The sequence below is a fragment of the Lithohypha guttulata genome (genome assembly GCF_036872675.1).
Source record: "Lithohypha guttulata strain CCFEE 5908 chromosome Unknown scaffold_2, whole genome shotgun sequence".
In the NCBI taxonomy this organism is placed as follows: domain Eukaryota; kingdom Fungi; phylum Ascomycota; class Eurotiomycetes; order Chaetothyriales; family Trichomeriaceae; genus Lithohypha; species Lithohypha guttulata.
In genome coordinates, this window is record NW_027042751.1 from 2,795,647 (window position 1) to 2,821,326 (window position 25,680).

Genomic DNA, 25,680 nt, shown 5'->3' on the forward strand with positions numbered 1-25,680 from the left:
ACAAGATGGGGTTGGACAATGACACGCGAGGATGGATCATGACGGCTGTCAGTGGTATTGGTAAGTGAGCTGAGAACATCTGGAAACATTCTGCAGTTATCCGACAATACGATGTTCGGGCTAATTAAGTTTCACAGCCTGCTGTTTCGGCGCAAGCATCATTTGTGTCGACATTATCGTGAGACAGTTTCCTCGCATGCAAGATTTCTCCATCAGTGAGAGCGACACATTTCTATCAGCATCGCTAAGTCTGAGTTTTGGGGTGATGGTATGACAAGCGCAATCAGAGGGGGACCGAATGCTGACAAGCAACAGCTGTTCTCGTCATTATACTCCATGCTACCTCAATCCAAGATCTATTTCATAGATGGTGGTTACTCTCCACGGCAGGCATCTTTCCTGCTGATCGGCCTCTTTTTGACAGGCGTCGTTGTTATCAGAGTCGTGTCCAATGTCCTGCATAGATTTATTCCCTCACACGTTGTCGATTGCGATCACAAGCACGAGGATGAAGAAGAAGAAGAGGAGGGGAATCTGAAACATAACGAAGAAATGGCTGAAAACCAGGATGCAGGGGAAACGACCCCCTTACTGTCATCAAGAAGGTCCAGTAATGCGCAGACGAGCACAAAGAAGCATGCCAATGGCTCTCTCGAAGTACCAGATGCGCAACGGCCGTCTAGATTAGGAAGGACACTATCAAGGACATATTCGAAATATGTACAGGGACAGAAAGAGAACTGTGACGAATCCGGACCTTGTAAAGGTTTCTCCGATCCTTGCGGTCGAGATTGTTTCCGGTTCATGCAGAGACGAACCTCCTCAACGCCTACGCATCACCTTGGTCTGGGATCGCGTCAGCCAACTTGGTCGAAAGCCAGCTTTTCGCAGCCAATTCTGGTCGAAGAGGACACTGAAGCTGGCACTCCATCTCCCCTCAATGCAAGCCGATCAAGAACCCAATCTCAGGCAACGTCGACACACGGTCTTGCAAGGAAACATTCTGTCACCCATCACGTTCACCACGCTGAAGGCGAGCACAATCATGCTCAAGACAGACTGAGATCTACTTCGCGGCATTCGCATCAGCACTCTGACGATCAAGGACAAGAGCACCATCATCACGTGCCAACAAATGCTTTCATGTCAATTGGCTTGCAGACCTCAATAGCAATCGCTCTTCATAAAGCGCCAGAGGGCTTCATCACCTATGCCACGAACCACGCGAATCCAACTCTAGGATTTGCCGTATTTATGGCCCTATTCATCCACAACATCAGCGAAGGTTTCGCCATGTCCCTACCACTGTACCTTGCGTTGAATTCTCGGGTTAAGGCTATCGTCTGGTCATCATTTCTGGGCGGCGCTTCCCAGCCACTTGGTGCTGGTGTAGCAGCATTGTGGTTCAAAGTCGCTCAAAGGAGTCAACACGGCGGTCCAGATGAGTCCGTGTATGGAGGCATGTTCGCCATTACTGCAGGTATTATGACCAGCGTGGCGTTATCGTTATTTTCAGAAAGCTTACAGTTGAGCCACAAAAAAGGCATATGTATAGCATTCGCCTTTATTGGTATGGGCGTGTTGGGAGTCAGTACTGCATTGACAGCCAAATGACCTCTTCTGGAAGGCAGTTGAGAATCAAATTATTACCAGCATATTCTGATATCAGCCTCTTCATGACGGCGACCTCTTGGTTGTTTTTGTGCCCATCATCTGGTCCTTTTTTCGTGCCTGGTTATGCGATTAAAGTGCAGTACTACAGTAGCAATATCAGGTAATTACCTCAACGCGAGCCAAGATTTGGCGCGTTCGTACTCCATATTAATTGTTCGAGTACCTCTTAACCATCCCACGTTTCGTGCGCGTGTCTTCGCGACCGTTTCTGCGTGATCGGAAGACTGGTCTATGCTGTTCTACCATAGTACCAAGCATGACTCAAGTCAGTCTCGTAGACTCGGGACGATTGTCTGCGCTTCTACAAGAAGCTCTAGGCTGGAATGATGAGATCTCATCAATCACAGTGTCGGCGCAGAATGGATCGATCTTAGCATATTCCTTCCGTCACAACACTCCCTCAGTCAAGGCGATGCGCACCCGATCGACAACGGTTGCAACGGCCTACGCTATTGCAGGGCAAGATAGTCTCGTTTTCGAGGCCCAGAGAACTGGAGCATTGACCGTCATATCCTCTGTCGCAGACCAGATTCTGTTAGCTGTTACCGGACCAGAACCCCAGGGCGTTGATCCTTATGAAAAGACCGTACACGAGGCAGACAGTACCGTAGATGGAGATACTACCGACGAAGAAGATCCCAAGATCGCGCGACTACGTACAGAGCTCGAGACTGTTAATCAAGAGTTGGCAAGCATTATCCGTGAAGAGCTATCAGAAATGAAATGGCCTGAGGACATATGATCAGGAACCTCTATTGTCTCTGATAGCCTCTGCTCGGAATCCCTAAGGTGATCTTCGATGCGACAAGTGAAACACTACGAGCGCTGTATGTTCTGTTGTCCTGCTGGTGCAGAACGGTTCCTGCTGTATTGAAAGCCTATTCTCGGTCGATTTTTGGTGCTAGGACGGCGGCCGCACCCCCGCAAATCGGAACCCACAACTTGCTCTGGGGTCGCATTCGAGATCGTCAAGAGTTCTCAACTCTCCTCTTCAACAGCTGCTGCCAACCGTTGCACGTACACATCGCTTTGTCTACCACCTGCTTTCAATATTGAGAGATAGCATTTGTGTTGGCCGATTAGTGGTCACATTTCGCAGCTGCGACAATCTCGAGGCGCGCTTAGCGCCAAGCGGCCACCATGTTGTGCGTATCTGCATGCTACCGCTCGAGCTTGCATGTGCTAACACTGCCCTTTCACAGCGCAATTCCACCCCCTCCACGATATCCAACGCATAACGGAATGCCGCCTACTCCATTGGAAACTGCGAACCAGATCTCACACCCTGAGGGACCAGAATACAGCTTCCAGTCTGGCGAAGGTGAACAGAGTGCGTTCTCGCTCAGAAGCAGTGCTGATTGAAACAGGCATATACGTGCTCCGGGAAGACATCCAGCTCGCTACCCCACCACCACATCCTTCGGAAATACCAGTCACAAATCCGAATCCGCTTGCGACTACAACTAATCCTCCTACTAGTGGTGTAAAGCTCTCGGTCATTACCGTGAAACCACGCCAGGTCCGGAATCAGCTCAACAGAGCCAATACGACCACGAGTAACCTGCTGAGATGGCGCGCATTAGGCAGACAAGACACCAACAAAGCCAAAGACACGAAGGAGGTCACACAGGTAGATGCAGACGCCAAAGTGCTATCGGATGCGAGCAGTGACAGGAGCGCGATTGCAGCCAGCACTCGTTCGTCTACCGCGCCAGCTTTTGGCGAAGGCAACATTGCTCTGACACTGACCAATTCGAGAGATGTTCTCAAGAGGAGGAAACCCAAGAATAACATGGTAAAAAGTAATTCCTCCTTCGTTTCACGCGTCATTCCCCACGATCATCTCACAAAAAGATTGGCGGAACGAGACTCTAGCGGCAGCTTTGCGTTTGTGAACGTCAACAGGGCTTTTCAGTGGCTCGATATGTCCTCGTCCACAAAAGCTGAACCACTCACCAAGATCCTTTTTACCAAGGCTCACATGCTGTGCCACGACGTAAATCCTTTGACTAAGGACGAAACTCATATCGATGTCCTCATGGGCTCATCAGCCAGCGACATCATATGGTACGAGCCGATATCCCAGAAATATGCTCGAATAAACAAGAACGGCATGATCAATAGCACGCCAGTATCGAAAATCAAATGGATCCCTGGTTCAGAAAGTCTCTTTCTTGCAGCCCACCAAGATGGCTCATTAGTGGTCTACGACAAGGAAAAAGAAGATGCTCCTTTCGTACCTGAAGTGGTCATTGATGAAGCTATCAGTATCGAAGACGATCCTGATTCTCAACTGAACGTGACGAAAAGCGTTAATTCCGCAAACCAGAAGGCAAACCCGGTCGCCTGCTGGAAGCTCTGCTCGCAACCAATAAATGATTTTGCTTTTTCGCCAGACAGTCGTCACTTGGCGGTTGTGGCTGAAGATGGCTATTTACGCATCGTCGATTACCTTAAGGAGACTCTAAGAGATGTGTTCTCTTCTTATTACGGAGGCTTTACATGCGTTTGTTGGTCTCCAGATGGCAAGTATATTCTTACGGGAGGCCAAGACGATCTCGTCTCAATATGGTCGCTTGCTGACCGACAAATTGTTGCTCGCTGTCCGGGGCACGACTCATGGGTCACAGCAGTTGCATTCGACCCATGGCGCTGTGACGACAAGACATATCGATTCGGCAGCATAGGGGACGACTGCAAGCTGCTACTTTGGGACTTCAGTGTAGGCATGCTGCATCGACCTAAGGGTACTCTTGCAAGGGCACGAGGCAGTGTCTCGGGCCAATCGTTTTCGCTGAATAGGCATCGGACAGAAAGTGCGTCGGTCAACCGAATGAGGTCAAATTCCAGTCGCTCGCAGGGGAATCAGCAGGAAGACGACGAGGCTGAAGCTGATTTTCTCAACCATCCGATTGAACCTCGTGCTCGGACAGCTCAACTTCCACCCGTAATGGTAAAGACTGTGGACCCACATCCATTGTGTGGGCTTGCGTTCGAGCAAGACTGTATCATCACATCATGTCAGGATGGACATGTGAGAACGTGGGACAGGCCTGCTCAAGACGCGACATAGATCTCATAGCTCGGGCTCTGGGTTTGCAGATTCACATGTTTATGATGAATTATGGAGTCCAGGCTTCAGTGGATCAATTTGTACTGATAGAAGCAGCAAATGAATGCGTGTCAGATCACATGTGTTGGAAGGCGAACCCGTTCGGATCGATATGCCCCTTCACCCTGATAAGAACTTTTCAGGTCGTGATGAAGTTCTGTTGAACTCGGACGCGACCCAGAAGCCTTGCATAGAGTGTTCTACGTAGTCGCAGTTGGTGTACCGTTCGACTGGGTCCGACTGAGAGAAATATAATTTCACTTGGCATTCATTTCGAAATGAGGTGCACCCCAACTATGGTCCGCGTTTCGTTACATAAGTCGTAGTGTAAAACTGGAACAGAACAACTCATCGGCTCTGCTTCATCGTATGTGCTGAATTGAGAACACTCGTGCACGTGGTCTCTTCCATGTGCACTTCCCGTGAACAGATCTCAAAGATCGACCGCCACAATAAGAACAACCGGCTATATCAGTGGAGCACCAGCAATCACAATTAGGGCTTCCACCACTAGGTGCAATTCAAACGCGCTATACCTTTTTGTGACGTGAGGCGACAATTTATCTGCGTTATCGATTGGACTGCCTTATCATGGCGTGCGAAATGAAAAACTTCGATTCTGGACAGCAACTTCCGGCCAAAGAAAGAACAGCATTGAGGTTGCATCCGTTACTGCCTCCTGCCACCTCTGAGGCTCCTGCGCCAAATTCGGCCATAGGGGCAAACATGCCGTGTCTGGCCTCGCAGGTGTGGCTACCAGCTGACAACCTTACAGGTGATTGTTCGGCTGGAGCCGTCACACTATCGCACGCAAGCTTACGGGCGGCGTGGCAGAAGCACTTTGCCGGCTGATCAGCCTGCTCGTCGTATCTACTACGGAGTACTAATTACTGATTGCATCGTATGGATTGCGTTTTTTCTTCTTCGGCTCTTCCTTTGTTCAAGACATGCCAATGAAACCCCACTGGTACCTGACATAAACGACATGTCATGTTAGTCTTCCACCGGAGACTGTTTTAGAAAAGCACAGTCATCTTGTTTCCTCCTAATGTGAACTCTCTTTCCTCACTGCCTTCACTACGTATCTTCCCGTCGCCCGGAAATTTGTTCTTCGTCCACACAGCTTAGCTTCAGTCTGACAACAAACACTACTCTCTGCTATGTCGACGACATTGTAATGTGGCTGACGAAAAGAGAGCGCTATCTCACCCTGCGTCTTTCTTAACTGATCGCGTTCGTCCTCGTGGACAATGGCCTTAAAATTTCTCAGTGCTCACACCGGCACTGGAGGAACCAGCAGCAGTGTCAAGCTTTACGAGATACGGCTGGACAGTGACTACATTGTCCTTCGAGGAACAGAGGATGAGGCAGGCAGCGCTCGCTTGTCCGGGCAGCTTGTGCTGTCACTGGTAGACTCTTTAACAATCACTGGTGTTAAACTCACTCTGAGCGGTATTGTGCATATGTCGTAAGTTGTTCCAGCATTGTGTTACAGCATACACTGAAAACTACCCAATACGTTCCTTACCCTGTACCCGAAGTACATCCACTGATACAGACTAGATATGCCACTACCTCTGCATCCTCACTGTCTGGCCGGCGCAACGCATCGAAAGAGCAAACCTTCTACCAGAAATCGTGGACGTTCCGCGAATGTCCAAAGGGAAAATCAGAAACTCTGCCGAGCGACAACTACACGTGGCCCTTCGACGTGGTACTTGATGGTGCCCTCCCGGAAAGTGTGGAAGGACTCAAGGATGCCTACGTCGTGTATAGATTGAAAGCAGAGGTCACACGCAAAAGAGGGAAAGATCTAGTGATCAGGAAACCCCTGCGAATTGTTCGCACGCTAGGCCCGAGTGCCCTCGAACTAAGCCATGCCATGAGCGTTGAGAACATCTGGCCAAACAAGGTCGAGTACTCGATAAGCACACCAAGCAAAGCTGTAATATTCGGCTCGTTCTTACAAGTTGATTTCAAGCTGATACCACTTCTAAAGGGATTGGTAATCGGAAACATAAGTACACAGTTAAAAGAGGAGCACGAATTTTGCATTGACCCTGAGTGGAATGTTTTGGCATTGAATGGTGGTCAGATAAAGGATGACCGTGTGATCGCATATGACAACTACAAGCTGAACCCAGATCACGACCTGGAGATAATCGAAGAAGCAGCTGAGGGATTTCAATTCTCGAGGTACCTGGAACTGCCGAAGACTCTCTCAAAATGTTTACAAGACTGCAACGTGAAAGGAATCAAGGTGCGGCACAAGATCAAATTCAACGTCCAACTACACAACCCGGATGGCCATATATCGGAGCTGAGAGCGAACCTACCTGTTTCGTTGTACATCTCGGAAAGTCTGCCCCTCAACGACGATAACGATCTGGTTGATCAGACACCACAAGCTGGGCGAGCAGCGCTCCAGAATGATATTATGAATTCTGCACCTCCTGTCTACGGCGAGCATCAATTCGATCAGCTATTCTCGGATATGGATCCGAGTGGATGGAGAACCCCAGGTGGTGCACTGTCGGCTGTTGGTACTCCTTATGCACACAGCAGGAACATCTCCTCCGAGAACTTGGCAAGTATGGATGCGGTAGCTGATGCGCCTGGCCATGTATCTGCGACAGCACTCCAGCATAGATTGCAAGACCTGCGCCGCTCAGATACTATCGTACCAACCATTGCTCGAATCGAGCACGACCAGTTTACAAATGGGAATATGTCCAGACGAGGATCTGGAGTCCATATAAACGGTGACTATGTTACGAATATGGATGCTCGTGAAGCAGGAAGTCTGCCACGAGACGGAGATACCTCAAGAGGCACGACGAGTGGTCTGAACAGCGTACCAGATTCCAACGACGTATCACGGAGAACCTCAAATGAGGATGTGCCCCATTCCTACTCTTCCGGAACAGCAACCCCATTCTTCCAGACCGATCACTTTGAGGATCTGGCAAAAGTCCCCTCCTACTCGACAGCAATACGCACGCCTGCTCCACGTTCGCACCATTCGGGTTCCGACCTCCCAAGCTATGGCGCTTGTATGGCCGGTTCAGGACCTGCTCCCCCTGCCCTACCGGCAAGCGCACATGTAAGAGACGTCCACCGCATGGACACTTATCCTCCAGCATCATACTCTTCATCTGCACCAACAAACCGGAATCTGAGCCATTTACAAGACGAAGAAAGACGTCTGCGTGTGATGCAGCTACGCGGCCGAACCTAGTGGTTGGGGTCTTGGGAGTATTGGATTGTACTCGGTAGCATTGACAGGCGTTTGAACGATACCCAGGATTACCTTTTTGAATGAGGCACGAGAACAAACAGAAGAAGTCATTTTGTGTGGGCGTGATTACATTAGGAGGAGTTATCTAAGATCGTTACATATCATTTCCAATCATCCCTTCTTCAACTCTCTCTTTCGAGACTATTCTGCGCTATAAGCACGTATTAGATTTGTAAAGTTGGAGTAATTAGATTCAGAAACGCATTCGTGGTCTCGTTTATTCTCAGTGACATATTTATTCTGTGCCAATTCGGGACAACCATGCAGCTAAAGTTCAAACCGAGGCTGATCGTTATGCGTTTTCCTCGTATTCTACGGGCTGCATGTCAACAAAGGCGAGGTAAATCCATGCTTGTCAATATGAACCTCTCTGAGTGCGGTAGAGGTGACCACTCATGTACCTCGCGGCATCTAAAGACACTGAGGTAGAATACATGATAGGGCGGCAATGACAGCACGACAACCCTCCTCAACAACAGCAGGCTTCTTCCAGCAATTACCCGTCATACCACCGGCATACACTTCATCGACACAGAAGCAAAGTGTCAAGAACTCAGACGACGATGCAGTGCTACGTAATATCCTGAACCTCTATCTCCCATCCCCGTGTCCTCCAGAAGTGGACCAATCACTCCACGATCTCGCACGGACGTGTCTAGACCCGAGCACGCTTCGTCTCACGGTCGATTGTGAGGTTAATCAGCCTACTTTGCATTTACTGGGGACTTTTGGTGGGGTTAATGCTGTGAGTCCGTTGAGGACTGGGGAGGGATGGAGGGGGTTGAAGGATATTCAGACTAGAGTTGGGGTTGTTGCGCTTGGATATCGAGGTTTTGGTGAGGGAGAGAGTGCTGCTACTACTGCTGGCCTGGGATCGACGCCTGGCAAGTATAATCTTCGGGTTCATCAGTTTGCGCTCGCGCATATGTGGTCAGCTAGTTCTGCTGCTGTGTCCTGTCCTGCGGCAATGACGGATGGTGCTGCGATTCTGCTGTCGCGGCACTTGGCTCGGTCGCAGCCATCTGTGACATCGGCTCAGGATGCGGGTGTTTTACGGAAGGTGTTGGAGCAGGCTTATGCGAGATTGACTTCTTTTGATCCTGGGTATGCATGGACGTCTGGACAGTGGATGACAGAGCGGCCTGGAGGTTCGGATGTTTCGAGGACGGAGACGCTCGCTCGTTTGGGTTCTGAGGAGGAGTTGAAAGCTGACGAGAATACCTTTGCTTCGGCGGCCGATAGTGTGGACATGCCACTTGGTCCTTGGTTCATTGATGGGTTCAAGTGGTTCAGCTCCGCTACTGATGCTGATATGGTCGTGCTTCTGGCACAGACACAGAAGGGCTTGAGCGCATTCTATGCACCTATGAAGAGGACCGTGGTCGGTGTAGGTGGAAAGAGGACGCCAGTAATGAATGGAGTGTGTATTTCTCGTCTGAAGAACAAAATGGGTACTAAAGGATTACCCACCGCCGAGCTCGAGATCAAGGGTATGAGAGGATGGCTGCTCGGTGAAGAAGGCCGAGGGGTACGGGAAATCTCTGCGATCCTCAATGCAACAAGACTCTGGACAGCTGTAGGGGCGACCGGGTCATGGGGTAGAGGACTGGCAGTGGCAAAGGCATACTGCCAGGTGCGCAAAATCAAGGGCGAGCAGGTTCTAGCTGAAAACAGACAACACGTCAGATGGTTGGCAGAGGAGGCAGTCAAATACAGAGCTGCGACACATTTGGCTTTTCTGGGTGTCGCACTTCTAGGAATAAGTGAGTGGGGTGTAGAAGTTGCGGCGAAAGGCACACGAGCAGGGGAGTGGTTACCTAGAGACAAGCAAGAGGCTGAGATACTGCTTAGGATCTTGACACCAGTGATGAAGGCTCAGTGCAGCTTGGCTGCCACGCTGGGGCTGAGAGAATGTATGGAAAGCTTGGGAGGTGAGGCCTTGGCCACAATTCCGCTCAATTCTGCTGCTAACACTGTTGCTAGGAGTGGGCTACTGCGAGAACAACGAGGATGATGGCCTTATGAACATCGCTCGACTGCTTAGGGACAGCAGTGTTAACAGTATTTGGGAAGGAACCAGCAATATTCTTGCAGAGGATTTTGTACGAGCCACTAGAGGTCAGGTAGGCGGACGAGCAATTGAAGCCTTGGGTACGATGCTTGATAAAATGCTTGAAGTAGCGTCATTACGATTTGCAGAGCATGTCGAGACTATCAAGCAAACCTGGCACGACTTGCGGACTTTCCTCACCACGAAAAAAGAAGTAGAGGCTCTTTATCGCGGCAAGGGGTTGCTACGGTCTATGGAGGATATCGTGTGCGCAGCTCTCCTTCTGGTTGACGCTTGCTGCACACAGGGCGAAGTGGAGCGTGTAATTGCAGACAGGTGGCTGGCTTCTCGTATCAGCAAGAAGAAACATCTGCTATCAGACACGTCGGCGCTTACAGAGAGCGAAATCGACAAGCAGATATTGTTCGGAAGCTCAGCGATCAGGGCAGTCCGCAGAGACTCAAAGTTATGAACGAGTGCAACATTGATTTGATTGTGGGATTGTTGCTGGTTAGTGTTCTTGACCTTGTGTCAGGTCTGCCATGCAAACCTCGCATTCTGTTAGCCTATACTCTGGTAAGCATACCTATATGACACCCTCATGGGCCGATCACGCGAACAGTGTATCACATGCTGCTGTTCGGAAGAGTGGAAAAGGCGGAAGAAGGTCAAAGAATGCACCAAGGCGTTCTGTCTTGGGCAATGGCAAGGTTCTAGGATCTGCACCAGGTATCCAGCAGCAACGTCTCCTCGCCACTGTAATCCCAACGTAGTATCACTACTTAGGTTCCGCATGAATATTCTTAACGGTAACCAGCAGCAAGGTTATTGTTTGTTTTCGCCTTCGCTGACCTTCTCCCATTCTGAATCAGTGCTGACGTAGCCACTACTGCTGTGGTCACCTAGACTGCGTCTCCGCCGTAAATTGTCGCTCTCAAGGGCGGGATCTGGTTGCAGATGGCTCGAAGTGCTGTGTTGTGTGGCAGTCGTGGATTTTGCTGTCATCTCAGGGACAGGCATCTCGGTTTCTGTATCGCTACCAGGGTCCGTCGACTTCTCTCTATTACCGCGTTGTTCCTCCTTTGTAGCGCTCTTTGCTTGCTCTATTTGTAGCTCACGAGCAAACCAGTTGATGGCGTACCACAAGCTTGCAGAGAGCACAGATAGCACGAGGAAGTGCACGCTATAGGTGGCTAGGAGTAGGATCAGAAGTAGGAACTGTAGAGCGCCGAATGAAGCATTTGTCGCGACGAGCAAGGTAGGGGTAGTGCCTGGAGTGAAGACGCTATTCCAAAGCTCTTCGAAGAATGTGGCCATTGTACAGTTGCACCTTCCAGTTGGGCTTCAAGGTGGGATTTGCTTTCAGCAGGTCGTGGCTGCCAATGCTGAAAATGTTCAGAGCAACTATGTGACCGCACCTTTAGTGTATTGTGCAGACTCGCAAGATTTCTCTTGCATGGGTTTGTCGCAGAACAAAAGAGTTTCTACAGAGACAATCAACAGGTCAGGATAGGCGGAAGTCTCTGAGCATGCGAACATCGAACATCCCGCCTGTCGTCATCTGACTGGCGAACAGCTTGCAGTGCATGCACGTTGTCAATCCTGTGACCTGAATTGGGTAATGTTGCTGGCTCTCAGCCGATGGGACAGCCAGATACAGGTACAAACCTAAGTACTAACGATAGTAACATTATCAGGATGCTTTGTTCTTGGAATTGGTTGTACAAGACACCTCATCGAAGGCCAAAGCACGCTCAACACGTTCTGACCACGTGGTCTTTCATAGCAAGTGACTGCTTCTGACGCTTTAGGGGCCATCAAAGGTTTAAGGCGTCTGCCCACTAGTGGTCGACGAGCACGAGTTCCGTTCAGAAGCTTCCAGCACAATTGGACTCGTGATGGTCTTTCTACCTTGGACGACTGCGATGCAATATCTGGTCTTTCGTTGCCCGCGGAGTTTCGGAAGCTTGTAGCTTACGACTACGACAGAGCTTGACCAACCTTTGCTACCAAACAACCGTGACCATATCATCTATCGTCATGGGCACACCTCTAATGAAAGGCCTTGTGTGCCTATAAATACAGCTTGAATGCAATTCGATAGACTTGGCCGCTGACCGGTGTATCACAAGTTCCGTACCCTGATTCACGCGACATCCATTGCTAGAGGAGTATTGAGGACATCAGGTTGTCGAGACCGCAGTAACAAACCTAATCGTTACTTGAGTATGATGAATGAGCTACCAGATTCACTCAACTTAGGGTGACATGCAACATCCAAATTACCTGCTCGCTCTTGTTACAGTCCTTGGATTCTCCATCGAACGAGCTCCACGAGCATAGAGAAAGAAAGTGCTTGCGTGTCAACAGGAACCTCTCTGAAACACGCTACAATCGAGACTGTCCATTCCACGTTCGTGCCACTCAAGGCATGTACTTCCTACTAGTGCACATTCTTCGGAGAGCTTACGAAGCTAATATATAAGAGACCGGCCAATGCAACAGCCGACTTTAGCGTGCCATATATTTGGGGCTGAAATCACCGCATTTCGCCGTCTCTGTCTCTCTATGCCTGCTGAGTCTGACCTCGCAGGCGATCTACCTGCGTTGCAATGACGGCTGAAGTTCGCCTTTAAGACGAGCATCTCCGCCCTCGTGAGTCAGCTTCCTCTGGCTTTGCACATTCCTGCACGTTGGGGCCGGATTGCCTTTCAGGTGGAGTGATTCGAGGCATCTTAGCTGCCAAGACTGCTACTACCTGATCTTCATTCTGCTTTCACGAATGTCACGCCTATGCCTGCCTTACTGTGTACGTCATGGCCTTTGTCTATCTTGTCTCGCCCGCTTACGAGTCTGTGCCAAAGCAGCAGCATTGTGCAGAAGAACTAACGAAATACCGAACCGGATCACCCCGGAATCTTTCTCGACCAAACCAGGACAGTTACACTTGTTAGTGTGCATTCCTTTTCGCCCTCTACCATCGCTGCGACACTGCAAGCTCAGCCACAATGCGAGCACAAAACCAAGATGTTCTCAGTTCTAAAACACCATTGCGTAAATCCACTGGTGACGGCAGCGCCCAACCATGCATCTTTCGACCTATGAAGCCTCACGTTATAATTGTCTATCCATATCAAAAATAGGTCTAGTTTCAGGCCCCCTCGGCCAACCTAAAACCTAGCAACTATTAACCCACATTGGTATGGTCGCTCTCAAGCTTACTTCCACCTGAAGGGACCCTTTCACAACGGTCTGCTTGGTTGTTATTCATTGTCAATACGTTGATTCGATTCACATACGTGCTGACGCCACAACATGCTACTCTGACAACTTGCTGAGCGCCTGTCACAACGAGCTACACCAAACGAGGAGTTCAAGTGACTCGGGACTTCCGAGGCTCTGTCGAATTCAGCACTACAGATCTCTCGTCGTGTATTGTTCGTACTCTGTCGCTGGCTCTCGTTAACGTTGTGTGCCAATGCAAACCTTGAAGGAAGAGAACTTAACGTCGGAAGTGCTGGTTTGGCCAAAACAGCACTCATTCCTCCTGTGTGGAGGGGCCCGTCAATATAGAGAACGCAAGGTCGACCGCGACTGCTCAGGCCACTGTGCCGTCCGCTTACCGACAAAGCAGCCCTCGAGCTTCCTCAGGTCGTAGTCTCACAAACACCGCAACGAACGTAGCGCAGGACCGTCCTGTTGTCACAGCCTTTCCAGACCATCATCTATATCCTAGCAGTGGTTCGAAGGGTCTGGCGGACAACTTGTACGATACGTACGACTCAATCCAGCTGGGCAATAGCACCTATTGTCTTCCATCAGAATATTCTTACCCGCCTGCTTCCGCTAGGTCAGCTGAGAAGTAAGTTACTGTGGCCTACAGAAGATCATCATGTCTAACCTGAGCAGTATGGCGACTGCTCTGCTTCCATACCCTCAATCTCATTTCAGCTCTGCTCCAGGTCATCAATACGGTCAAGGCTCTTTCGACCACCCTACAGGTAATGCAGACTGTATTATTACGTTGTTTATGCTGAGTTTTTGATCTAGGACAGGAAGGATCGAACAATGTTTTTGGCGCAATGGTGAGCAATGTCCGACCTGACCAGCGGGCTACCTTCTCCTCACCTCAAAGATGGGCTGAGCAGCAGGCATTGCATCCTCGTCCAGCATCAAGATCACCCAACGTTCGAGACCGTACACCTTTGAAACATAGTCGACCGGAGATACCCAGGCATCGTAGTAGCAGTCGTTCTGAAGCACTAGTGTCGTACGCTGAAGAACAGGCCCGGCAAGCACCAAACCCTCAGATGGGACTTACTCAGACGACATACGGTGCTCCTCTAGATTCCCTTGCCGCACCTTTCCAACCACAGCATTACGCTTTTCCGCCGCAGGTGATTCCAACCTATTCCTCTCAGCAAAACTACTTTAATACATCTATTGGACAAGGAGGCTACCCTGGCTTGACAGCTCAGCAGGGTGTGACTCATTCAGCGCCTGTATACACCACAGGAAGACCTCAATTGCCTACGTCAGACATGGTACAAGTGACAGCGCCGCCACCAAATACAGTCGTTTCAATATATGACCAGACTCGTGTACAACCACTACCATCCGTGAACTCCCTACCTTCTAATTTTCCACCAATAACTCAGACGCTTGAATCCACGCCCAACGAGGCTGAGATCGCAAGCAGTCGGCAAAAGCCACAGTGTTGGGATCATGGATGTAACGGAAGGCAGTTTTCAACCTTCAGCAATCTTCTACGGCACCAACGTGAAAAGAGCGGGACAGCCACAAAGGCCCGTTGTCCACATTGTGGCACAGAATTTACAAGAACAACTGCCCGCAATGGGCACTTGTACGGAGGTAAATGCAAAGGCATACCAGAATCTTCAACAGATGCGACCACGCCATCTCCTGACGATCCATGAACACTGTGACAATAGCTAGCACCGCGAGAATTCTGTCGAACAGCAGATAGCTGCGACTACAAAAAGCCGGTCTTGACCTGTGAGATTTGCCGGCGCCATCCCCGGGCTATGTGATCGTAGGCAAGGCACTTCCTTGGCAACAAATACGCAACGAAACCAGATACTGATCATCACAGTTTGTCGTACGTGCTTAGATCCCCGCACTCCTCAGAGCTTGTTTCGCGCAGGCCGAAGCACGGCGGCACAGCATAACGGTTGCGACCTACCAATGGACTACACAGAGTCCATGCATATTTCTACGACATGACTGGCGACTACCTCCCTAGCTGCAAGGTGCTCATCTTCTCTCGAAATAGGTCCACCATCGGAGCCATTAGACAGTTTGGGCCAGCAACACAGCGAGCCTAACGAAAGCAGAGACAACCCCTCAAGAGGTATGACCTGAAGTCCGAGTTGACGACGTGGGTGTGGCCCTGCTCACACTGGATGCCAGCCTGAAACTTACAGTGGAACTGTACTAAGGCTTACTTGGCCTTGGCATGAGCGCTGGTACCTGACTGATGGAAAAGAACAAATGCCGTGAAGCTTACTGTGCTGCTCCTGACACAGTACGTCAAACATACTGGCCTCACGGCCACCAGTGAAGCTAATCCGGGCAATTGTCGGCCATTATAAACGATGCCCTATAGGCTTTTGTATTGAACACCAACACCAAGACGAGAGAAAAAAAACGAGTTCCTGTTCAACGGTTATCTTGGTAGTAGTCTTGGAGAGGACTCTTCAAAGCGTCATTTCCTCGGACCAGACTTGAAGTTCACCCGTAGTACCGAATTCGGTAGAGCGTGGTCTAAGAAAAGGCTCTACCTGCCTGGTACCCCGACGCAGCAGCTCTATCGTTGCCAACCTTCCGAGTCAGGATACGAGAATGGTATGGAAGACGCTCAAATTTCACAAATTAGAACATGAGAGGCAGTGATCGGTCTCCTGAAGAATACATTACCTATGGGTGCTCTCTTGGATCGAAAAGACCTTATAGCGATACTCGTAGACATGATCGCTCCTCAAGTCTCTAATGCCGAAAAATTAGTGGTACAAATACCTCTGCTCTTCTTGCTACGATCTGGCAGATCACCATTAGACGAGATCACCTCAAGGAATGAAGACAATATGTGTAGCTTGTAGGAACAACTTGTGCCGCTATCTCGACCGATATAAATGGTCCGTAGTAGAGTATATTTCTTTGTACCATATGACACATTTCGTTCAAACATGTACCTCGTAAGGGCACTATATTATCATGGTTCTCTCTACCACACAGGCGTAATAGCGTGAACGGCTCTCGATGGTCCAATTGCTGTGGGGCGTGAAAGCGAAGGTTTGTAGTGTGAGGTGGACTCTACTGTGATTGAGCGATGCATCCTTTTAGGACCGAGGCGCTATCTTTGTTCATGGCTGCAACAGCATACAATTAAAGTGCTAGCTTGGGAACACGGGTAAGTGAGTGAACACATACTATATGCCTTTCCATTGAGTACTGAGGCTGTTCATATCGCTTCGAATCACGTATATGTGTATGTCCGGTACGATGCTTGACTTTTGACGGAAACTGCTGCCGACAAGAGTGTGAATAGACGGAATACGTAAGCTGTCGAAACTAGATTATACCTAGAACATCGCAAAGCCTTGATGAGTGTCGGTGGGCGCATACTGCTCGGCACTATTTGATGTTGTCTCGTGCTGACTCGTTTGATGGCCAGTAACACATCTCGCAGAGCGAACATCGTTTCGTTTCAGCAACGTCAGTCAACCAGATCCATTGATGGTTGACTTGTCATATTGTTGCATGAACAGCCCAGCCGGTGCAACTAGGATTTCAGCCGGTCTTTCCATAACGTATGAAGCCGAGATCCAATCAATCATGGTAGATTCGTCCCTCGACTTCAGTTGTTGCATAGATAGACTGGTACATCGTGCTGTCAGCCTCTCTTGTCAGACGCATTGTTCAGCTCGACGCCCAAACCGATATTGCCACTCTCATCGCCTCCAACCCCCTTCTGCTCAGGATTAGCTACCAGAAGAATCTCCTCACCAACATCAAGGGACCGCACATCGCAGTCCCAGCCTTTCTCTGTACTAGCCAGCTTGTCACGGACCATATCTGCATTATTTCTGTTGCACTTGAGCAGTTTGACCGCTACGCCTCTATCGTCCTTTTCCTCGTCGTGAGCACTTATCCAGCAGCGCGCCATAAGAGTTCGGGCAATTTGGATGCCCCCTTCAGCACCCATCATAATGTTTCCACCGAACCACCAAGGGTTTTTGGCATAATCGAAGCTATGTAGAAGGCAAGTAAGTGGTAAGGCGCCCGGAAGTGGGACAAGGTGTGACTTGATGTAGTCTTGAATGTCGCTAAGAGGAAGGCCATGTGGTGTGTAGAGGATCGATATCGCTTTCGGACGGGCGGGCCGTATCATCGGTGGCCGTGAGTATCGAGCTTGAATTTCAGCAAGCGATGGAGAGCTAGGCAGAGAGATCGCAAACGAAGGGCTTGTGATTGTAGTTGGTGTGCTTTCAGGGGAGAAAGAAGAACTCGGTGATTGTGTTGACGGAGATGGAGATAGAACTGGCGTAGGTAGGGTACTTGCAAAATCAGTGGTATCGATCAACGCGGATGCATCAAAATCCACATCTGGGATGCTTTGTGATAGTTGAGGCAATGCAGCGGGTTGTTCTTGCAGATAGTGTGGTAAAGGTGGCAGGTCGGAGTCGTCTGACGCAAGCAAGACTCTTGACGATTCATCGTTCGAAGATGTTGATAACTCTGGCTGGCATCGTTGTCTTTGTGAGTGTTCAGGGTTTTGAAGCGTGGTACTTAGGTGTGCTGATTGTCCCACCAAATCTCTGGTCGACTGGGACGTAGCTGGCCTTGCAACATTTGGCGAGAACATAGGTTGCGGACTTTGATATGGCATGGTCTGCGGAGTGAGTAGCATGTGCATATTGCTTCTGGGTAGGTCTATAGTGCTCACTGGTGCGACAGTCTTAACTCTGGTGGGAGCTTGATATGTGATTCCAAATGCATTGTGCAAGCCGGTCATGTAATTCCTAGCAGGCAGAAAGGCAATTGTTACTTCTCCAGGTCGTCCATCGGAACCTAGAGGTGGTATCCTCAAGCGTAGTGTATTTCCGAATCGAGCCTTGTCATTGTATTTTGCCAGAGCCTGCACACGATTTGGATCGAAGTGATTCCAGCTCTTGATTGCCTTGGCAGCACCTGGCTCAGCAGCTATGAGTGTCTTTCCCTCTGGCTTCAATTGGAGCAGTGTTTCTTTGTGACAATGGTCCGGCTTGTTCTGCGACACAAGCACAATATCGGGCTCTTCGATTTCGGAGAGGTGGTTGATCGAACTCGGGACTAATCTGTTAGTGATGGCGAACCATTTCGCGTTCACTATCGAACTACCGACTAGCCATGGGTCAATCAGAATGCTGTACACGCCATTGGCAGACAGCAGGTCCGATGGCGTTGGCTCAGCTTTGTGAGAGAACAATAGAAGAAATGTACTGTCAGCATTAAGGTGTCGCACAGTCACAGACATCACGTCTGAGTTGTTGCAGGTGAAATACGACACTCATGGTTCTGCTATTCTCAAAAGCTGGAACGACTCGAAGACATTTACCGGGTCTTTGAGAACTTCGCAAAACGTACGCAACAAGGCATGAATGTCAAACGAGACGTGCGAGACTTTCTCGCAAACGGAGGGCCAAAGTCAATCGCACAGTGGAATGCATCACGGAAGCAGCGGTACGAGGAGGATACGCAGACCAAGATATTTTGTATTCACAACAGATCAGATGGCAACCTTGGGGAAGTCGATAAGGTCTCCATGGATCTTCAGACTGGCAAGTCAAGCCGGAGAATGATCTTCGCAACCAGAAGCAAGCTAGAAATTGCGGTTCAGCAACTAGTCATTACATCTTTGCGTTACGAACCACTTCACCCTCTTTGAGACGCACTTCGGCAAAGATACATGCCACACTGCCTCACATGTTAAACATCTTGTACAGAGTTGATACAGTTATGTTTATACAACCCTCCTCAGCTCCTATTGCTCAATGGCTGCCAGCACGGACGATAGCTTATCCTGGTCCCTACTGCTTTCATTCCTTCCGCCTCGTATCAACGTGTTCATACATGCACTTCATCATATGATCATATATCTCATCACTGCATGCCTTCATCGATGGAAAAAACGGGGAAAATCCCTGCTTACACCGTCCCGCCAGTGACTCGCCTCACGACTCTCCTAGCACCCTCCCCAAGCACCATAATCTTGCCTTCAGCTTCCAAGCTCTTAATGGCTTCCAAGAATTCAGCACCTTCAATCTCGGCCGTAGCTCCATCCGCTATACTCCTGTACAGCTCGGCATATCTCACAGTATCCCCTGCTCTCACGTTTTCGTTGTTGTCAAGGCCCATAAGAATGCTCCGCTTCAGCTCCTCTTTGCGTCTTCGTTCGCTCGCGCCACCACCTTCACCGAGCAATCCCATGTCGATGAGGCCTGTCCGTGCGTCTGTCGCCGATGCTTTGATAGCTGATTTGATCAGCCGTACTGCCTCGGTGACGTCTGACTCCTCGACTGTGGGTGATAGTCGCATCTTAGCATGTGCTTCGGAAAGACGGATCATCGACTCTAACTGCCGAGTTGTGGCAGTGATGCGTCGGTCATTTGCTTGAATACTGTTTCCTAGGCTACGCATCGCGACATATGCTTCGGTGAGAGCGTTGGCAGCAGGCTGAGTCAATGTCGGATGACAATGGGAGCGAGCATGAGAAATGTAAAGTGTTAGAAACTCAATGGGCTGGTGATTGTGTTAGCTAGACTCTAAGTAAGAGGTTGAACGATCAGTGCACTTACCAAGACTTCTTCCCGGCTAGCATTTTCAGGCGTATCTTCGAGGTACATCCCTACCAAGTGCTTGGCCAGCCGTCGGTCATTGACCTCATCAATTCGGTCGAGCACAAGGTAGACAAGGTCGAAACGAGAAAGCAGTGTCGGAGGTAGGTCGATATTCTGAGGTACTGGTAAGTTCGGATTGTACTTGCTGCCAATAGGGTTGGCAGAAGCTAAAATGCTTGTACGAGCATTCAACGTCGTTATGATGCCAGCTTTGGCAATAGAAACGGTCTGCTGTTCCATCACTTCATGGAGCACCGACCTAGTGCTTTCGTTCATCTTGTCGAACTCGTCAATACAACACACACCGCCATCAGATAATACGAGAGCGCCAGATTCAAGCACAAGCTGCCGAGATTCAGGATCTCTTGTCACGTATGCTGTAAGACCGACCGCGGATGAACCCTTACCAGAAGTGTAAACACCGCGAGGAGCAATCTTGTGAACATACTGTAGCAGCTGAGACTTCGCAGTCGAGGGATCACCACACAACAAGACATTGATATCTCCCCTGTACTTGGGACTACCACCCTTTGAAAATGACTTGTTGGTACCACCGAAAAGCTGTAGGAGAATACCTTTCTTGACGTCATCCAGTTCGTATATGCTCGGAGCTAAGCTTCGAGCAAGTATCTCATAGACATCCGGTCGCTGTGAAACTTCCTCGATTCTTGCTAGGTCTTCGGCCGTAATCTTCCTCACCTGTTCTGCGCCGCCCACGACCTGCTCCGATAGCTCCTGCTCAATCGTGCTGACATCTATGCCGAGCTTGCGTTTGTCGGTCTTCTGTATGTGGAGGACGTCGACGTAAGTCTTGAACAGCGACTTCACAGTACGTTGGCGCGGGTTGATACGAACAGGGTTGCCTCGGAAAATACCTGTCACTTCGATGCGATCACCAGCTTTACATACGTCGACGAGCTCGTCATACACACACAGAGAGACACTGTGGGGAGTCTGTCCATCTGGCACAGCATCTGGTGTTTCTTGCAGCTTAATGACCTGCTTGTCACTGAAATTGCATCGATTGTGGACGATCTGCATACTGTCTCTCGAATCACAAACCGGTCGAGGACATTTGACAGGCTCGGCGATCTTGCCTCTGTCAATACTGACCAGGACTGCGTGATTACAGACGCTGCATCTGAAGAAAGCTTCTTTCATGTCTGGAATAACCGGAGTGGTGCGGATCACCAGACCTTTGACACATATCAGCTTGTCAATGTCGGTGGGATCTAGGTCGCGCATGTTGACTGTCTTCTCCAGCCCAAAAGGCAGAACTTTGTAGTTCCGTACTTCAGCATCCTCAACAAGATTTGGCACTTCCTGGGGAGCTGCTGGCGTGGCAGGATCTGAGCTAGGATAAGCAGGCATTGAACTTGAGAGGCGTGATCGGGCGCGCGGTCGAACAGCATTTGCTCTCTGCAATTCGGCCATCTCTCGCTTAGCCAACTCCATCATCACGTCCTTGAGTGATTGATCCATTAGAGGGATAATCTCTTGTGGATAGTTGTGCATTTGGTGCCATAGTTTGAGTGTGGCTGGGTAGGCTTTTAGGTTCCTCGCGTCGAGATTGAGGCCTGCCAAACCCATCCTTCGAAGGTCATTAAGCATGTTCATGTATTCTTTTTCGTCTGCTCGACCACCCAGTGCCCTGGTCTCGTCTTCCGACATGCCGTCTGCCCACATCCTGTACTTTGGAGTGTAATTGTATAGAAAATTCTTGAAAGCAGCCATACAGTCTGTAATCGAGACATTGGTACCCCAGATGACTCTAGTTGAGCCACCCGCGAGCACGTCAGCATCTGAAGTGTCTGGGTTGGCGTTGGAAAAGGTAGCCTCTGAGGCGGGCTCAGAGTCCCTGATTGGAACACCATCGTCGCCCACAAATATTCTTCTCCCTCCTGTGGATGCAGCGGGAAAAGCGTCAGAGTGGATGTCACCTCTTCGCGAGGATATCCTAGGAGGATCGGATCTCAAGAACAATCCACTACTACTTGTTGGCGCATCTGTAGGTTGCTGTCGAGTCCTTGCAGGGCTTGAGCTAGGGTCGTATCGGAGTGGGGAAGAGTCTGCGCTTGTTAGAAGAATGTAGTAACTCTATGTCGAAGTGCTTGCCTGTAATGTTTGGGAATCTTGTGGCCTTGGGGGTTGTGTCGCCGTCCTCAATCACCGGTTGTTGTCGAGGTGGAGAACTGATGATGAGGTCGCCATTGGAGCGCTGAGACTGTCGAGGCGTGGATTTGGTGGGTGAAGACTGGAAGAAGAGGGGAGATGATACTGCCACGTTATCAGACGCTTGTTGTCGGGACGGCTGCGGTGTGCTTCGTGCTTGCTTCGACGGTGTTGCACTGACAGAACCACGGCCACTGCGGGCCGATCTTCGAGATCCTGGCGTAGACATCTCAACAGTTAGCATACACAAGATTTAACGAGAAGCATGAGCCATAGCACGTATGCCCCTCGATTTCCTCCTGAGGTCCTTTGAACGCGTCTTGCGAAATGTCGCGACGTGTACGCGACAACGCTAGACTCTAAATAGCGGAGCATAAAGTCTCGTAAAAAGAGTGAGTGCACTATACCATCATCCAATCTAAACCGTAGACACGCAGTTTACAAAATCCTCACGACTGACCGTTGACTTCAAAGATGAGCTCATTCTCGCCGACCCTTCCTTCGTTCTCTAATACTTCCTCGATCACCTCACTGATGTTCTTGGGTCGACGGTAGCTGTACCCCATGAAGGCGCTGTTCTTCCTCATTTGTAGTGCTATTTTTCCACAATTGGCATCTCGCAAGATCTTGTCTCTCGGTCGCTTCTTCTCTCGAGGCCGCTTTGGTTTGATAGTGCAGGATAATGGTACCTGCACATCTTCTTTCTCCGCTGCAGGACTTTCTGGTACGATGTTCTGTGCCTCGTGTTGATGCGAGCTAGGATTGAGGCGATCCTTCTCCAGTCTCTGACCCTGAAGGTCATCTTCAGAACTTCCACTGTCGATGTCGGAGATAGGGCCTTCATCGTCGAAGTATTTGGTATCCTCCCAGCTTTGTACACGTGGTGTAAAGGGTGGACCAAAATCCTGCATATTTCCCCAAGGAATACCGTAGAAGAACGGATGGTTCTTGATATCCTCCGCATCGTCCGGATACACGAAGAAGCTGCTATAGTTGCGGTGTGTCTTGTCCACACGCACAAGTCTAGCACCATTCTGAGGACAATTAATAACTTTGACTGTAGCTTGAAAACTGAACTTACATCGAAGAACTTTCTGGTGTAGTCATTCAGCTCGTACCGTCTTGTACAGAGCCTGGTTTCCTTTTCCACGAGTATCCGTTTCATCAAATCGAGGGCTTCGGGCGATACTTGTTGTACCGACTCTTGAGGAGCAGGAAAACGCAGAGTTTCGTGGTGTTTCAGGATTTTGAGCTTCGTGTTCTGGCGATCTTCGCAAGCAAATGGAGTATACCCTATCGAGAGTCAGTCAGGGTTTGATAGATGCCTCGAAGCCTCCAACACACCGAACAGACATTCGTAAAGAATGATAGCAATCGACCACTAATCACATCGACCATCGTAGAGCTCTCCACGAATGACTTCTGGAGCCATGTACTGGCTGGTACCAACCACTGATCGTGCAAGTCTGCGTCGCTGGTTCTTATTGCGCCAGTCAATCAACTTCTCAGCGGCTGGATCGAAGGGATTGTCTTCCAGTGGTGAGGCAGCAGCGTCATAATCGCCTCCTTCTCCTCCCTGGCGTTTGAGTCGTCGGGCAGTATCACGTCGATCATCGACATCGCCTTCCACGTCAAGGTTGAGTTCGGACATCAGACTGTGCCGTTGGTTGTGGAAGTACTTCTGGTCGTGCTCCCAAAGACCATCAAACGCCAGGCCGAAATCCGAGATCTTCAAGTGACCGTCCGCACCGATCAAGAAGTTGTCAGGCTTCACATCTCGATGAATCCACTTCATCTTGTGAGCCTCTTCGACACAGAGAATCATTTCAGCCACATACTACTTGCTGATCTGCTCGCTCAAAATGTTCTTTCGGATCAAAAGTCCTAAGAAATCGCCACCTACACAAAAGTCCATGACCAGGTAGAGGTGCTTGGCGTCCTGAAAGGCAGCGATGAGCGGCACCACCCATTTGGAGCCTTCAGCCGCAACGAGAAAGTTGCGTTCGGCTCGCAAGTGTCCTTCTTGCGCATTTCGCAGCATATCCGCTTTCCGAATGACCTTCATGGCATATACTGTCTTGTTGGGTGCCAGCTTTTTATGTCTGGATCGAGATAGCCCCCTGGCCAATGTGGTCATCGAAGACTTGCGAGAAGCAGCTATGGAATGTGGCAAGCCGTTAGTATTCGAGGCTGGGACGTGATCCTTGGTGTCTCGAAAGACATCACTGTCCCTGACCAGACGCACAACACCAAAACTGCCTTTACCTAAGAAGCTGTTGTTAGCTTGTATTGTGTGCAACGTTGAGGAAAACATACCCAGTACTTTGACGACTTGATAAGCACCTACTTTGACGGCGTGTCGGCCATTTTGTTCAAGGACGCGACTCTGTCGCAAAGCATCGGTCTCGCCCTTTTCCCACGTTCGTCGAATCCGATGCTTGAGGTAGGCAGGTAACTGCATGCGGCTCAGACGTTGCTCCAGGTCCTCATATCTCTTGCGACGAGGCGAAGCAACATTGAGCAGAGCGTTGAAGTGGGTCTCGAAGAAGATTCTTTATCTATTAGCGGTGTCTTTATTTTTGTATCAAGACTTTACCTCGCTGCCGCCGTGGCTTCGACGGTCTTGATCGTCAGATTTGGTTGTTCGTGGATTGTGGAGAGCTTCTGTGGCAGGTTGGCTTGCTCAAACAGAATCAAAAGTTGGTTGTCGGCAGCAGCAACGTTCATGTCATAATGAAGAACTGAATTAGGAGAACCAGTTGCAGTACCTTCAGATGTTGGAGGTGTAGATCTGTTGTTTAGTGTCGTGGACGTACTGCTGCTGCTCTGTGACGATGTATTGCCGGAGAGGGCAGGACTTTGGCAGACACGGAGCGTCTGAACACTTGGGCGAGCTCTGAGCTCTGGTTTCACAATCACTGTCGGGCTGGCTGGACTGAACGAGTTCATGAATCTCAGAGATATCTTTCGTCGCAGAGAAGTCGACGGAAGAAGGGGAGTACCAACCGTCTGGCCAGTAACCTCTTTGACCGGCACTGGCATTGCTGTCGCAGTTTCTTTCGGTGGTATGTCCTTGTTCAAGTCAAAGGTTGTGAGGTGAAGCTTTAAAGGGTTTCTCATCACGCAAGGTGTACTGTTGAAAGCGGCCTGTGAACCTCTCCGTGTAAAGCTCACAACCTGCCCGTTGCTATTGTCGCTGCTGCCATGGTCATTCTCTCCAACTCTGCTCTTGAAGAAGCTCCTGATGCTGGACATGCCTCTTTGTAGACTCTTTCGGACCTTACCGTTGCTAGTGGTGGTCATAGGAGGCTCGGCTGAGGAAAGTGTACGCTTCAAGTCGATGGGTGAGGGATTCTTCGTCACTGCAGACAGCTTGAGGGGATTCGATCGTAGATGATTCGTAGTACGATCTTGACCGCGAGTAAAGCTGGTGATGGACATGATGACAAACAATGCAATTGATACCAGATACAAT

The 25,680-nt window shown here is 49.8% G+C and overlaps 10 protein-coding genes across 10 annotated transcripts; 5 read left to right on the forward strand and 5 right to left on the reverse strand.

The window, feature by feature from the left end:
• Positions 1–5: 5 nt before the first annotated feature.
• On the forward strand, positions 6–1,614 carry ZRT3 (Zinc transporter; the record flags this gene model as incomplete). Its single annotated transcript, XM_064897482.1, has 3 exons — positions 6–60; positions 138–268; positions 316–1,614. 3 exons carry the CDS (start codon positions 6–8, stop codon positions 1,612–1,614), a joined length of 1,485 nt encoding a protein of 494 aa, XP_064756432.1.
• Positions 1,615–1,930: 316 nt separating this feature from the next.
• On the forward strand, positions 1,931–2,416 carry LTR64_003120 (uncharacterized protein; the record flags this gene model as incomplete). Its single annotated transcript, XM_064897483.1, has 1 exon — positions 1,931–2,416. One exon carries the CDS (start codon positions 1,931–1,933, stop codon positions 2,414–2,416), a length of 486 nt encoding a protein of 161 aa, XP_064756433.1.
• A 398-nt stretch (positions 2,417–2,814) lies between these two features.
• On the forward strand, positions 2,815–4,747 carry LTR64_003121 (uncharacterized protein; the record flags this gene model as incomplete). Its single annotated transcript, XM_064897484.1, has 3 exons — positions 2,815–2,819; positions 2,877–2,995; positions 3,042–4,747. The coding sequence occupies 3 exons, from the start codon at positions 2,815–2,817 to the stop codon at positions 4,745–4,747; spliced, it is 1,830 nt and encodes a 609-aa protein (XP_064756434.1).
• Positions 4,748–6,036: 1,289 nt separating this feature from the next.
• LTR64_003122 (uncharacterized protein) lies at positions 6,037–8,024 on the forward strand (the record flags this gene model as incomplete). Its single annotated transcript, XM_064897485.1, has 2 exons — positions 6,037–6,254; positions 6,350–8,024. The coding sequence occupies 2 exons, from the start codon at positions 6,037–6,039 to the stop codon at positions 8,022–8,024; spliced, it is 1,893 nt and encodes a 630-aa protein (XP_064756435.1).
• A 1,027-nt stretch (positions 8,025–9,051) lies between these two features.
• On the forward strand, positions 9,052–10,606 carry LTR64_003123 (uncharacterized protein; the record flags this gene model as incomplete). Its single annotated transcript, XM_064897486.1, has 2 exons — positions 9,052–10,015; positions 10,068–10,606. The coding sequence occupies 2 exons, from the start codon at positions 9,052–9,054 to the stop codon at positions 10,604–10,606; spliced, it is 1,503 nt and encodes a 500-aa protein (XP_064756436.1).
• Positions 10,607–10,959: 353 nt separating this feature from the next.
• Positions 10,960–11,451, reverse strand: PKR1 (SMK killer toxin resistance protein; the record flags this gene model as incomplete). Its single annotated transcript, XM_064897487.1, has 1 exon — positions 10,960–11,451. One exon carries the CDS (start codon positions 11,449–11,451, stop codon positions 10,960–10,962), a length of 492 nt encoding a protein of 163 aa, XP_064756437.1.
• A 5,596-nt stretch (positions 11,452–17,047) lies between these two features.
• On the reverse strand, positions 17,048–18,670 carry LTR64_003125 (uncharacterized protein; the record flags this gene model as incomplete). Its single annotated transcript, XM_064897488.1, has 2 exons — positions 17,048–18,046; positions 18,101–18,670. 2 exons carry the CDS (start codon positions 18,668–18,670, stop codon positions 17,048–17,050), a joined length of 1,569 nt encoding a protein of 522 aa, XP_064756438.1.
• A 671-nt stretch (positions 18,671–19,341) lies between these two features.
• CDC54 (MCM DNA helicase complex subunit) lies at positions 19,342–22,434 on the reverse strand (the record flags this gene model as incomplete). Its single annotated transcript, XM_064897489.1, has 3 exons — positions 19,342–19,935; positions 19,992–22,107; positions 22,130–22,434. 3 exons carry the CDS (start codon positions 22,432–22,434, stop codon positions 19,342–19,344), a joined length of 3,015 nt encoding a protein of 1,004 aa, XP_064756439.1.
• Positions 22,435–22,654: 220 nt separating this feature from the next.
• On the reverse strand, positions 22,655–24,000 carry LTR64_003127 (uncharacterized protein; the record flags this gene model as incomplete). Its single annotated transcript, XM_064897490.1, has 3 exons — positions 22,655–23,239; positions 23,287–23,498; positions 23,595–24,000. 3 exons carry the CDS (start codon positions 23,998–24,000, stop codon positions 22,655–22,657), a joined length of 1,203 nt encoding a protein of 400 aa, XP_064756440.1.
• Positions 24,001–24,042: 42 nt separating this feature from the next.
• LTR64_003128 (uncharacterized protein) lies at positions 24,043–25,646 on the reverse strand (the record flags this gene model as incomplete). The annotated part of the gene is made up of 3 exons (XM_064897491.1): positions 24,043–24,470; positions 24,522–24,757; positions 24,802–25,646. The coding sequence occupies 3 exons, from the start codon at positions 25,644–25,646 to the stop codon at positions 24,043–24,045; spliced, it is 1,509 nt and encodes a 502-aa protein (XP_064756441.1).
• Between the last annotated feature and the right edge of the window lie 34 nt (positions 25,647–25,680).